Source organism: Xenopus tropicalis, chromosome 9, assembly GCF_000004195.4.
Source record: "Xenopus tropicalis strain Nigerian chromosome 9, UCB_Xtro_10.0, whole genome shotgun sequence".
Classification (NCBI taxonomy): Eukaryota; Metazoa; Chordata; class Amphibia; order Anura; family Pipidae; genus Xenopus; species Xenopus tropicalis.
The window spans coordinates 54,450,299-54,465,787 of NC_030685.2; the positions used below are offsets into that span (position 1 = coordinate 54,450,299).

At 37.8% G+C, this 15,489-nt stretch overlaps 1 protein-coding gene across 1 annotated transcript; it reads left to right on the forward strand.

Moving 5' to 3' along the window:
• Positions 1-2,927: 2,927 nt before the first annotated feature.
• ctla4 (cytotoxic T-lymphocyte associated protein 4) lies at positions 2,928-8,211 on the forward strand. Its single transcript, XM_018097345.2, has 4 exons — positions 2,928-3,140; positions 4,140-4,490; positions 4,814-4,944; positions 5,897-8,211. The coding sequence occupies exons 1-4, from the start codon at positions 3,086-3,088 to the stop codon at positions 5,987-5,989; spliced, it is 630 nt and encodes a 209-aa protein (XP_017952834.2). The 5' UTR covers positions 2,928-3,085; the 3' UTR covers positions 5,990-8,211.
• Positions 8,212-15,489: the final 7,278 nt, after the last annotated feature.

Below are 15,489 nucleotides of genomic sequence, written 5' to 3' on the forward strand. Positions count from 1 at the left end.
AATCCCCAATGCAATTTGATATGTTGTACCATAGTTTAGTATTTTTCATGTTAAGCAGACATCATGGCTGATTTACTGAACAAGGGTGCAAAGTGCAAAAGTACAAAAGCGATTGCAAAGCCGGTTGTGCACAAAGGGCCACTGTATTGAGAGGTGAGTGGTGGCTGGCAAAAGTCGCTAGATTGTATATCACTCAAAGCTGCAGGGTAGGGAGGTCCAGGGGCCGCAAGGCGCATAAATGCCCTGAACACAGCTGCCTTGCTGTCAAAAGTGCTCTACCAGACTTAGTGCTAAGGGCAACTACGGAGATGGTGCTAATAATAATTAGCCCATAGCTAGTAAATGCTACCTGCTGATTGGATGATATTGCATATTAGACCAATAGCTCCCTTTTTATTACACCTCTATATATAAGATTTGACTAATTCAATTTTAGGACAATGACAAAGAACAGAGAAAGGCTTACATCATTTCAGTATCTTATCAAATTTGTTGAATGGGGCACAAAATGTGCTGACCTTAGTGCCTTCTGCAGTGACAGACAGATCTGCTTAGTTCCTTTTGGTTCCTACTTAGTAGACATACAGTATTGTAGGTGCTGCTGGCCATTACTAGAAAGATTATCAGATTTCCTTCTTGAAGGAATAAGCTTCTTTGTATTTTAAATAGTACAAAAATTAAAAATATATTATAAAATGGTTTGTTTCATTCTGCCCTTACAAAAAAAATCAACACACTTTTAGATCCTCTTTAAATTAGCTCAAAACTGAGCAAATGCAAAGTTCTTTTAAAGGCTAAAAGCCATAAAAAAGTGCAGCCTTGTTTTTAATTGTTTTTAATTTTAAAAGTTCTTGTACTTATTATGTACAGGTATATAAGAAAGCCCCAGCTCTCCAGGGCCAACAGCTACATTAATAATGGAAAATACCCCTTGAATGAGAAACTGAAATTGGAAGCATAAACATAGCATTGAACAAGTGAGTCCTTTATCCTAATGGTTGAGGTTCAGTGTAATATAATGAAGCCAAAATGGCACAATCATCTCTGAAAATAGCTGCCAAAGTACTAAAATAAGCATTCTCACTGGTCACTCTCTTGCATCTGTAATTAAGATTTTGCATTCTCATTGGTGAATTGTTTTTTGGAATTAAGGGGTGCCTCTATCAGTTGATCAGCTGGTATTTTCATTGGTGGATTATTTTGCATATTAATGTAGCTGTTTGACCTGGAGAGCTGGCCTGTGCATAATAAGCAAACTGGGGCACTAAGTATCATTTGCATGAGAGTGTCACATGGCCCCCTGCAATGGGAGCTCCCTCCTGTTGCTGGTAGCATAGTGCATTTTTTGCACAAAATGGTATTGTTTCCCTTAACAAGAATGTAGTCTCTATTAGCCCACACTTCCACTGGGGTAAACAATTTTCCACCAATAGGTGCCCTTTAAAAGTCCACAAGAGCAACATATTGCTGTGTAGGGTAAAGCATGTGATTCTGCAGACAATATACATGGGGTTATTGGCAGAATCATAACTACAAAGGAAGCAGACCCTGCAGTTGCAGGGGGGACAAGGGGTGTAGAGGGCCCAGAGGACCCCAAATGGGTTTTAAGCCCAAATTGTCTGATGGTACTGTAAATTAATAACGCTGAAACATTAATCAATAAACTTTTATGAGAGATGCCTTTAGCAAAGGGATAAAATGTGGCAGAATTAAGGTTGTGGTATATTTATCTGTATCTTTACCACAGGGTGCTGTGCTATGACTTCAGTAGTTTTTTCTGTGCCTGTTCTGCTATATCTCTCTCTGTACAACTTTGTGCAGGGGTGATTCTTACCCCCCTGCCGCCCTGAGGCAGTTTATGTAAAGCTGCCCCCCTCATCCCCCTGTGCCAAAGAGGAGCCGAGGGGGGGCGCATTGCTAGTGCTGAGAATGCAATTGTGCTCTCTGCACTAGAAGGGCAAGAATTTCCATATTAATAACCAGAAATTTGGCTTTTAAAGTTACCAGGAGCAGCTTTTTTTTCACCACTGGTAACTTGCTGGATGCTGCCATCTGAGGAGGCGAGGTTCTCACTCTTGTCTCATGGCAGGAGCACCCCTTACCTTGTGACAGGGGAGAAGATGTTTCTTGCCGAATAAACTTAAATAAAGTTGCTGCTAGTGTACTGCTTGTAATCCCATTTACAAAAGCCTAAACACTGAAAGGCTGAACACAACAGTGACCAAGATAAGATGAATGGGTAACTATGGTACTGTGTCAATGCTGCAAGGCTAGAAAAGTAAAATGGAAACAAATGGAAATGCTATGGAAATTTATAGCTATTTATATATATATTTAGCAGGTACTAAAACCATCTTATCAGAGGACTCTTCAGGGCAGAAAATATTCTGTTTCCTACTGTTGGAGAGTAGGACAAATAATATTACATGTATCACCTCTTGCATTACATTTTATTCACAATTTCTAGTTGTAATCCACCAATATTTTACATTTTATAGAGCCAGCTTTGAAACTGCAGCTCCATATACAATTTGAAATTCGAGGAGTCATACTAGTTCTAGCTTTGATGCTGTAATGCTCTGATGCCATCATCTTATAAAAGCTATATATTGTTGCCTAAAAGGAGAAAGGGTTAATGGTATCATTAAAATGGCACATGAAATAAGGTTCCTAGAATATAATAGGCAAATAAGCTACAGTGTGAAATCAACTTTTTCCATTCCCTGATAGGCTTGTTTTGGTCACAAACTAGTTCACAGGTATTGATGTGGTTACTTGTGCACGTAACTTCTCCGACCCACCATTTCCTTTCTCGTAAAACCAAAACATAAACCCTCTGTGCCTTTTAGGTTTGAGTCTTGAATCTGAGGTTATATATGCTGTGTTTGTGAAACCTGAAACAGAATTCAAAGTCACAATATCCGCAAGACTTTTAGTCCAGCCCAGCTTGTTAGCGTGACCCTCACGGGAAGGCTGTTGGGTATATAACTAGTTGATGGAGAAATAGAAAATTAGATTAGAGCAAATAGTTTATGTTTTTAAAGGCAAACAGGAACATTACTTTGGAATCCCTGATTGAACAGCAATGATGAGAATACCATTCATCACTGGGATCTTCTGCCTAATCACTAATGCCTCAGGTATGTTGTCAAGAACAAGGTGCATTACTCTGTTTATTTCATAAACCATGTACTTTCTTTCTGTAGATATCATTCATTGATTACATTTGGACTGAACTTCTTGAATTTCTATTGTGCCCAAAAATAGGAAAATAAAAAATTCTGAAATCATTTATTGGATGATTCAGGGTATACCCAATGGTGATACCCAGAATTTCAGTGCTGTATTTTCCAAAAGATAGACCAATATAATTGAATTCTATGTTTTGTAAACTGACTGTTTCTGTAAAGGCAACAGATATTGCTTGAGTACGATCACATACAAATATTGGCACACTAAGTAGGGTAGGTATGTTTACAATATCTTTTGTTGGATATTGAGTTGTGAAGTTGTCCATTTTCTAGTAATATCTATTGTTGCAGTTATAAAATAGAGCAAATACAAACTAATTTTATCAGTGGTTGACGTTTTATGGAAGATGTTGAAATGCAATTAAAATGCAACCTTTGCATGTTCCCCTACGGCTGCTAAGAGCAATCTAAAGGCAAACTAAACTTCAAGGCTTTCATTGCTTGCTCATTTCTCAGGTAGGCATAAATGGTTTAGAAACAGTTTTGTTTTTAACACTAAACCCTATGTAATGGTTCCAAGCCTATACGTTACATGAAAAGTACAAATACTTCCAATGGTGAATTTCTTTGTAGGAACATGCTTGCTGGGTGCTTTTTCTGCTTTCAAAACAGATGGTAAAATCTTAATGAGAGTAGTTCCTATTTCAAAATCCAAAAAATAATCTTGAAACTTTTAAATATACATGTAATAAGAATTAAAATAATGTTAAAAGTACAAATGATACATGGCTCCCTTATTTGTTGGATAAAAGAGGAGAAATTATTTTATAAATTGATCATGTACATAGATACTTGCTTCTGTTATGCAACATTGATTGATGATGATTAATTACAACTGTGCAGCCATAAAATATAAACCTACATTTTAATTCAGTATATCTTCCACAGGCCTAAAGGTAACCCAGCCAGACATAATTGTGGCCAACAGGCATGGAAAGGCCATGCTGGTCTGTGACTACAGGATACATGCCAAAGTTGAAGAGATGCGTTTTAGGCTTTTAAGGAAAATGGGTAACCAAGTAAAAGAGATTTGTGCTTTCAGCTACTCTACAAACTATGAATCAGTTACCACCGGTGACGCCATACAATGTGAAGGGGAGCCTGGTCCCAACAATGTGACTTTGCATTTATCAGGGATGCAGATGTCTGACACAGGAATGTACATCTGCAAACTGGACATCATGTATCCACCTCCCTATAGGACAACTGAGGGGAATGGTACTCTTATATATGTCAGCGGTGGGTAATTGTCTTTAGATTTTTTTCCTTTTGATATTGGTGCTGAATGCTCTACCTAAAGAATGATTCTGTTGCTTGTCATAGTTTTATTTTGTTGCTTCCCGTTACAAATTAAGTGACCTTTTATACATTTTTGTTAATTATTTTAAAAATAGTTGCATTATCTCTGGGTAAGTCAGTGTAAAGGTAGAGATAGTCTAATCAAATATCTGTCAGTGAATAGACCAATTGCAGTCAGGTATGCACTCCAATATTTACCAGTACAGTACAATTTTAAAAGGGGATTTTATCTTGTATTAATCAGTAACTTCTTGTTTTATTAGATCTTATGTCTGAATGTGCACAATCAATTGAGCCACCTGAATTCATTCTTGATCAAAGGATTCTTCTAGTTGTCTGCCTTGTAATGTTTTTGTACTCCATGTTTATTACTGCTGTCCTGTTGTGTGGGAAGGTAGGTTATTCATAAATACAAAGCTTTATCATTGGAGATTTATTTCCCAGCAAAACCAGTATCACTGATTCACAAATAGAAAAAAACATTGTATTTTAAAGAGATACTACCATGTAAACATATTCACAAATTGCATAGTTTAAGGTAAGTTATACTGTAGCTATATTTTTGGTAGGCATATAGCTATGTACTATTTTTCAGTAGTACAAAGTGTATAATTCTCCCACAGTTGCAGGGGCGTACATCCTCTGCGTGTGTCTCTAGCTGCTTTAGCTGCCATCATGGAATGTACAGCAGAGCTGTGGCTGCACTGTACATTCCCCACTGTAAGAAGAAAAGCTAAACTGTGTGTGTGCCTTTTTTATATTGTTAGTGTATACATTCTAACATTATAAAAGCACAGTAGATTCAGTGGTGCTGATATCAGATACAATTGTACAGGACAGTCACATGTAGCACTGATGTATACATATGGCTCGTCAAGGATCTATGTGTATTAGGTAGTGGCTTTGACATGCAAAACTCAGCAGCAAAGCTATAAAAAGCATCTCATAAAATAAAATCTAATTTGCAAATTTTTTTGTGCAATTTGCATTTCACTGCAATTCACGAAAAGGTAAAGATGGGCACAGCAGTGCAAAATTTAAGTGTTTATGGGAAAACATGCACAAACAACCATTTGTGAAGAAAATATGCACTGTGTGAACTTTATAAATGACCCCAGTATGTCAAATAAGGTTTGACCTGCACTAGAATTAGATTTGCTATTACTTTCTTATCCTTCCTTTCCCCCAGTTATGACTGGAGCTATCTGCCCAACTTTCTTGTAGCAATGTTGTATTGTGAATGGTAGAGCTGTCACTATGCATTTCCAATAACTGTATCAGCTCATAATTCTATATGACCAAGAAATTACAATACATTTCATTTCTGGAAATTTCATTTTTTGTAGCAACGGAAGAAATTCACTGTTGGAAATTATGAGAAGATGTTGGAGTCAGATCAAGGGAATGGCTTTTCACCCTATTATATCCGTGTCAACTGAACATTACAGTTTCGTCCACTTTTTCAAGAATGAGTATAATGCACCCTTTCAAATTCAGCCATATGATGAGGCATAGCAGCCAGATATATCTCTGTACTACTAGAGTATTAAATGAATGTCATATAAATTAGACACTCACCATTGCTAAAGTGACAATACCTCAAAGAGCTCATTAAGCAGCATTAGAATATATTTTTTAAGCTGAATGATAGATGTGATTCTGTGGAGCATAAATAATTTAGTTCAGGGCTTTTTTTAGTGGAGCACAATGTGGGAATATCTGTGCCCCCAGTCTTACAGTAGGCTCATTTATCTAATAAATGTTATTGAATTTCAACTCAGGTCACCAATATCCTAAGTATATAGAAGAGCTGCAGTTCAACGCAGCTTTATGGTCTCTGGTTAGACATTACTAACTTATGCTTTGTTTTCTCAAGGTGGATTCTTCAACCTTCCTTCTTTGCCCTTGGCCCTTTATTACCTATCCCAGATTCAAAGAAATAAATACCCAGGAATTCAGTGTTGCCAGTTTGTCCCTTCCCATGAAACATCTCTAAGGCCAAGGCTACAGTGGTGAATAATCCATAAACATGAGCATAACCACATATTAATTAGACTTTTTAGTTTTTAAGGTTAAGTACAGTTGTCAACTTGCTTGGCTAAGTCAAGAGATAATAAAAACCATAGTTATTTCATTATAAATGAATGAAGGCAAAAAGTATGTTCAGTACAAACCCTGTTCATTAAGCTCATGTTATAAATGGAATATACTGCTCTCTTAAGTTCTGATGCATATAGTCTTTCTGCATTAATGATATTTCAATTTGCAGCAAATCTGATTTTACATTGTGTAGGTAAGGAAAAAGGGCAACCCTGTCTAAGACCTAGGTTTAACAGTGAATATTAGTTTTCTTTACATAATCAAAATAATGCCCATGGTGAGTTGAATTTTACCTTACCACAGATACCTAACACTGAAAAATACATTGTATTAGCACTTCCTTGGCAGACAGGCAATAAAAGAATACTAGAACATTTTGATTACTTAGCTCCTACCAGTGGGTGGATCTCTCCATTGTAGCTGTTCTACTACCCATTCATTTCAATTCCTACAAGCAGTGTTTGACCGGGATGCCTAAAACCACAGGGACCACAGGCCCACTTTCCACACAGGTTTCCCACCTTTCTTTACTTAGCTTTTTTTCTAGTCTCTTTGCTTAGGGTATACATCCATGGAATTAAGTATGGGATAATGTAATAAAGTTGTGAACTTTGCACTTGGCCTAGTAACCCTCGGAAACCAGTTAAATGTTTGCTTTCAAGCAGAAACAGGTGTTAAATGCTAGGAGCCAGCTGGAATATATATATATAATATATAATATAAACTATTGAAGTCTGTTACATTGCCCCATAAAACCCTTGCAGTATTTTGAGCGATGTTCTAAGGCCCCATGGCTGTTGTGGCAAAAAACTGTTGCCTGTAATGGGTTGTCATGATCAGATGTATACTAAGGAAATTAATGTCTACTCTTTTATTACATGTATCACAGTTTTAGCATCATTTAGCTTGAGTTTTCTATAATCTCAACATTGCTTGCTATTGTTACATAAAGCACGATGTGTTGTTACATTTTAATGTGTTGTTACATTTGCATTATTTCAGTTTTGTAAACTATCAGCTAACATGTTAATGTGTTTTCTATGCACAGAATAGATTTTTGGATTAAAACTTAAAGGCCCCCAAGGGGTCTCTATTTCTGGCACCTAAGTAATTTAGTTTGGAACTGAGTAAACAGACCCACGGGGATCTGCTTCATTGCATGTCCAGTTTTCTGGTACAATGATTTTTCCATAAATTTCGGGGCAACCTTTCCTAATCCATCTAAACCCCTAGTTTGTTCAGCTCCAGCTGAGCTCTTTTATTTAGTGTGTCATATTGGTGTGTCAGTGAAGGAGTTTTTGCAGTTGCATAGATTTGCATTTTGCAAGTGCGTGCAAGACTTATACAGTAAGGAAGAAACACAGGCATAGCCCCTATAACTGTATGCTGCACTATGAATCATCACCTTTACCACCAACAACAGTAACGTCTTTGAGTACTCATATGTTTGCACTGTGTTTTATGTTTTCTATGAAAATGCACTGACAGTACAGACATGTTTATTGACTGCATGTACACTCTTCTTGACTCCTCACCAAAACAATAAATACAAATAAAGTGATTTTTATTTTGCCATTTGCTTTATTTATATATAACATTACATACAAAAAATGGTAACATACAATGGGCTGACAACTTCTGTAGAAGTGTACGTACATGAACCCTGGTGCAAGTTCTGGGGCCCCCATTAAAATATCAGTCCTCCTATTGTGTAAGTACTGCAGATGCAGAGCCCACAATGTAGCAGTAGTATTAACAGAGAGCCCAAATAGCAGGAGATTGTTTTAGAACTTTCCAAAATGGGGAGGTCCCAGGACTATAAAACCTGCAGTATATAGGAGAGTTGGGAGAAACTTCCTTTTTGGCCTTGAGCAGTCCTTTCTGTCCCCCAGGTCCCCTGTGACCCCCTCCCAAGGTCTGCGGTATGGGAGTTACGCCACTGATTCACTGCCTACCTAAGTTAGTGGCTGCAAATATGAAGAACAAGGAGCACTGTAAGCTAAAAAGGTCACTTTGCAACTATTCGTGTGCTATACATATTGCTCCATGTAGAAAAAGAAGCCATACAGTCTGCCAGCAGTACAGATCTAAATGTAGGGTACTAATGGAGATAATATACCGGCAATGTTCAGTGCAGGCAGCAATCAGAGTGATCAGGAACAGGCAAGAAAGGTCAGAAAACTGAATAATCAGAATTATGGAGAACATTAGAGCACACAGGAACTACATACAACCTAAAATCCAGCATTGAACCTAGCAATGTATTTAGAATTTTCATATCATGCTCAGTGGTGGTGTCCACCAAAGTTACATAGTTACATAGGGTTGAAAAAAGACCAGAGTCCATCAAGTTCAACCCATCCAAGTAAACCCAGCACACACAACCCACACCTACCAATCTATACACTCACATACAAAAACTATACATACAACCACTAGTACTAACTGTAGATATTAGTATCACAATAGCCTTGGATATTCTGATTGTTCAAGAACTCATCCAGGCCCCTCTTAAAGTTGTGTGGGTGTGATGACATAGGAACTAGCACCAGCATTGTGGTTTATAGGGTAACGCCTATCACAAAGGCTTTGATGTGACCTTACGCAAGTTACATGTATACCTGCAGTACAATTGCAGTGTCCCAGCAGTAAATCAAAGTGCCATATTGATCATCACAATTATCTCATTTCTGTTTTTGTTTTCTCTCTGCCTCCCACTGACAGATCCAGTCTTTTTTTTTACACTATCCATACCATCATTATTATATTTAGTTTTATTCCCTTAGTCTTTTTCTTCATTTATTTTCTTCATTATTTTGTTCCACTTTTGGGTGGCTTTTTCTCAATCTCCTCTCTTTTCATCACTGCCTATATTTTACACACCCTTGTTATACACCTTCTATACAATTTTCTTACCTTTCCAGTGCTGCAGCCTGATCTTGGGCACACACTCAGAAGTATACTATGTAGCAACTTAGATCCACCCAAACAGGCCATCTACATCATTCTAGTGCCCCCCTGCTCCATATTTATTGCGCAATTTTCCCTTGATTGACATAAGTGCCTGCTCTACCCCCCCCCCCCACATACACACACAAACACACACAAACACACACAATCTAGTTGATATATTTTAGCATGGGAGTTGTATTATCATCTGTACTATACACATTTTTCAGATAATCCTCCTTTAGCTTTTGGCTCACTACTAGTTTGGCAACTGTGAACTGTGTTGAAGCAAACAAGGTACTCTTTTTTTTTGTTTATTACATTTATGATAGTATGACAGCTCACAATATCCTTCAACAGACATTAGCTACTGTTGAATGTTAGAGCAGTAATAGCAGGCACTCCCCACCAATATTACCAATATTCCTATAGCTTATGATCATAGCTTATGGTCAAAGAGCTTGTAATTAGGTCTGGACACAGAAAAGTGATAATAAAAGTTATATAGTATGTACTATACAGGGCAATCACTTTGTACTGAAAATCTTCATCCTTGTGTATTCTCGATGTTTGTATTGTAACAGAAGTTCTGCACTAGCAGAGCCAAATTTCTGGTTTAAAAAATGAAAATTAGGCTCTTAAAGTCACCAGGAGCGGATTTTTGCCACCACTGGTAACTTTGGGGGCACTGCTACCTGAGGTGAGTTTATATATGATCCCAGTCCAGTTAAGCATGCAAAGGTGACCTGCTTTACTCAGGGTGAGTTTATAAAATAATACAGGTATGCAATGCCTTATCTAGAAACACGTTATCCAAAAGCTCTGAATTAAAGGAGACATATCATATAAAAATTAAGAATGTACCAGTGAATTATATTCCTCTAAATATAAAAGGATTGTGCTTAAAAAAGTTGTGTTTCCTGATTTATTGAGAAATTACACCAAAACCCCACTAGTCCTGCCCATCTGTTCCACTTCCTGCTGGCTGAATTCTCTGGATGTGCAGGGGAGCCGACGACTGGATAGGATAGGAACCAATCAGCAGCTAGGCTGACCTGATAGGGAACTGAAACCTGTCTTTGCTTGTGTGAGTGCAAGGCTGTGATTGGCTCTCCCCCTCCTGCTGTGCTTCTGGCAGGGACCGTTACAACACGCCCACCCTTCATTTCAAACACGGGCAGAGAACTGTAAGGAGCTCCAATAAAGGGGCCATTGTTACAGATAGGATTAATGTTTAGCCCAAAGGGAAACCAGCACCGTATAGTATTCATAATTGCCTACAAAATAAGGGTTATTTTCATTTATCCAATATGTCTCCTTCAAGTCAATATTCCATAGACTCCATATTAAGCAAATAATTCTAATATTTAAAAACGATTTCCTTTTTCTCTTTACCTTGTCTTTAACCCTAACAAAGCTACATGAATCCATATTGATGGTAAAACAATCCTGATGTTTTTTTTTTTACAAGATTTATGGCATTGTGATCCATACTATAGAAAGACCCCTTGTCAGGAAAACCCCAGGTCCTCAGAGTTCCAGATAATAGATCCTGTAACTGTATTAGTAAATCTGTCTAACTAACTGGATTATAGATCAGTGTCAGAAATGCCTGATTTTTAAATACAAATCCTGATATCCCAGTTAGTTAGAACTGAGTATCTTGATTACAAGTCAGGGATTGAGATCAGGGATCACCAAGATATTTAAAGCTGTACAACCTGTGATCCATGAGCCATAAATTAGTAATTAACCAGCATAGGTGTTAATAGCTTAAGATGAGCAAGACTATAGGATCATACATAAGTGCTTAGTTGCCAAGAAATCAGAAATAATTCAATACCCTCTCTTAACCTTAGAGTGTTGAGCAGGGTTGGACTGGGAGTGTGCGTGCCCACCAGAGCTGCCACCCCAGGGGCCCCACACTTCCCTCGCAGGTGCCCTCACTGCCTGCGCATGCCCCCCAAGGCTCCCGCCGCTCGTACACCCCCCCCCAAGCAGGGCCCCTGTCCATCCCTCGAGCACGTATAAATAAAGCGCAATGTGAGGGGGGCGCAACTGTGATCGGGTCTGGGCCAGCAGGGCCCACCCTTATTTTTTCTGGTGTCCCATTGGCCCAGTCCAACCCTGGTGTTGAGAAATATCTTGGCACTTCATGAATATTTGATAATAATACTAATAACTCTGGTATTGTGAAGTTAAAGATAAGACATTAAAACTGATATTAACAATGATGTCCCAATAAGGACATTCTCTGCCCTCATGTTTAGTTAATAGTTGTTTGGTTTATGATAATAAACTAATATGCATGCCATTATTGCTTCCGACAATGCAGTAAGAATAGAACTAATATATTTAATTTATCCAGCAGGGCTGTCCAAATGATGGCCCCTTGATTAGGTGTGGCTGTCAAGGGATTTTTACCATGCCAACCTCCATATGTAATAATCTGTTAGATAGCCTTTTGGGTTATTGTAAGGCCACTTTTGTTTATTTGTCTATCCCCTTGCTTAATCAACTAACCTTGCTTATTTGCTGCTTACTCTGCTCTTGCCTCATGTTTTGCAGTTTGCTGCCTGCCCTGATTTGCAGCTTGCTGACTAACTACTCTGACATCTGAAACTCTATTAGGATTCACTCCTTTTATATTCATTCAAATCTATTGGCCCTAAGGAAATGATTAAATTGTGGGATGATTGTATTTCATATGTAAGAGGCATAAAATGACACAAAAAGTTCATTTCTGTGCAAGGACTGGTTACTTCTTGTAAATGACTCTGTAGGAAGAATATGATTGTCTAATAAATGCTGACATCGAACTGTGCTGACGTATAACAACTCTAAGCAGAGCAAGATGTGTACTGTGGGTAAAGCAGCTATCAGAGAACCTGTTCTTGGCGGGGTTTGATTTGCATACGAAAGCCACTGCCGGCAGTTTAATAATATTTTCCACCTTTCGACCAAAAAATTGAAACTGTCAACTCTGCAGTATTTTCTGCACTAGAACACAGAGCCGTTTCTTATAATTATGTTGATAATTGGTTATTGATCTCGTTTCTATGCACAAAAATGCCAATTCTTTTGAAACTGTAACAAAAATGTTGTTTCATGTATTCACTGTGGATTTTTGTGGTAAGTTCATTGCTTGCAGTTTTTGCAGAAAATTTACTAATACTATCTGAATAAAAAATATTAAGTTGCATGAACACTTTTTGGCTTACAAATGTTGCAATCTTGCTGTTTTTCTATTTTATGACATACAAAAGAGAGTTACTGTTCCACTAATAATTTACTATTGGTGCAAATGCATGTATCGTCAAAAACAAGAGTTTTTAAGTTACAAAGTTTTGATCATAAAATTGACAAGTCAGTTTTAATTTGTATCAGCTTTAAATGTGTAATGGGGAGGGGGAAGGGCCAGGCAGACAGGCACTGGAGAGCTTAAGCTGACCTGTTATTTAATTCTTTGTGGGAAGAGCAGAGAGGGGGGCACAGCCCTTTAAAGTAGGCAGACAATGGAAAGATCAAGCCTGCCTGCTATCTAGTTCACAACGCCATGCGATGCTATGCAAGGGAGGGAGGGGGAGCTCTTTGAAGCAAACGTCAAGCTGAATCCTCCCAGTTTATGACTTAGTCCTTTTGACAGATTGAGAAGCTACAGTCGGGTTATCAGACTTTTCGGTTCAGGATCTTCAGTAAGATTTATGTAGAGAAACAGGACTTTTAGGAAAAAACAGTCAACATGGCCTATAGGTTGGTTTGGAAATAGGTTCATATTTTTAAAAGAATTTTTTTGGTGTCAGTATCGCTTTAAAGATATCAGGGGCAGTTTAAAATTAGTGGGGTTACTAAATGTGACACAAGTCTATCAGATTTTAGATATTCTTATGACTTAATACTGTGGTAAAACAGCTCTGTATACTGTCATGTTCTTGTGACAAAGAAAGATATTCTTGAAACGGAAAAAGTATAAAAGGTTACTAAATTTAAAAGTGAACTCTGTTATTTTTTCACAATGAAAGAAAATGTAATTCTAAGGCCTAAGGCACAGAAATATTTTTATTGTCACTGCCCTTCACTCAAGAGGTCTGCCTGTAATTGTTCCATATGCTTCATGCACATTGCTTCTCATTAATTAACTTTAGCAGTAGTGACAGGTGGAAGGGGTGTTTTGTCCACAAAGGCTGGATCTCACACACACACACACACATTAACACCCAGAGACTTTCTCTCTCAAAAAAAGGCTATCTCTACCACACACACTCACACAAACGGTCTTACACAGTGGTATGCATGGGCTATCTCTTATATACACAGTCTGTCTCTTCAACACATAGGCTATAACACAATATGCTACACAACTGTATCTGACACAGGACATGTCTCTAACTTGCAGACTGCCTCTCTCATGCTCTTGCATGCACTTGCTATCTGTTCTCTTCCTTTTTTCTTAGGGCCATCATTCAGTATCATTTTTTTTATTCCAGATAATCTTGCAGGTAGGGTGATAACTTAGTGTAAGGGGAGTCAGAAATAACATAGAGTTAATTTTAAAGAAATCATTCTAGTTTTTACAAAGAATTTCTTTTATTTTGGTAATAAAGAAACACCTTGTCCGTAACCCCAACAAAGCTACATGAATCTATTTTGATGTTAAAACAATTTGTTTCGGCTTAGTTAATTTTTCACAAATTTGTAGCAAGATATGGTAATCCAAATTACAGAAAGATCCCTTAACACCATGGTCCAAAGGTAAAATACATGAAAGATTTAGAAAAGAGTTATCTCTAGCCATTATGCTAAGACAAATCATTGATTAATACAAAGTGAAGCAGCACCTCATAAGACTATACTACTCAATAAAATAGGTGGTATTGCCTGAATGGAAACTAAAAGTGGCCAAACAAGCAGATCATTTTATGATAGTGGGCTAATTCGATCCTTTGGCCCCAGGGCCAAACAATCAAATTACAACCAATGGCTACCACTTTCACAATCCAGATTTCCAAGCATCATAAATATACCAAGGGCTCTGCAACCAGAACAGTTGATATCCAATGAGATTACAGGATGGCCTGACGTGAATTCTTCTTAAGAGACACACAGATGCTCAGACAGAAAAGCTGTAAAGAGAATATAAAATCTCACGTATAAATGCTCAAATAATTAATTTTTGGTGGCTCATGGTGCCCACCTAGAAAATCAGTAAAGGATCTGAGCAAACACAAATCCTACCAGTTCCATGTTTGGTACAGACTATTGTCCCTAAAGTAAAATACTACATAAACATATTTCAATGATCTTGATAGAGGCGATTAACTACAAATCTGATGATATATAATGGTACATATATAACACATTCCAGGAATTATGGCTGGCAGAGAAGAAGTAGTTAAACACTTTAGGTTTTAAATAATTAATTGAAACCAAGGGCAGATGGATACACAACCAATACACTTGTCTTTAATAAGCATGACCATGAGGAATTCACAGAATATTATCAGTGATTCCCTCAGGTTTCACAACAGACAAACTGTAAAACATTGTCCCTTGTCACCCTGTGTGCTGTCTCACTGCAGGGCACACATATGCAAGAAATGCCTCCACTTGCACAAATGCACACCATTTGTGTTACAACCATTTAGGTGCTTTTACATCACGTACAAGTTTTGCAATTAAGCTAGAATGCTGGATGACATGCTGTATTGTGGTTAAAACATGATGGGTGTGCTGATGTGTGTAGTCACCACCCAACATTTCACTTGGCAACTTTCATAGCTTCTTTCGAGTTGTCAAATCTATTTATTATGGTGGAAACAATGGTCTCTATGGATAAAGACACATAAATACTGAGGCACCCATATTTGTTAAGCAGTTCTAAGTAGAACAA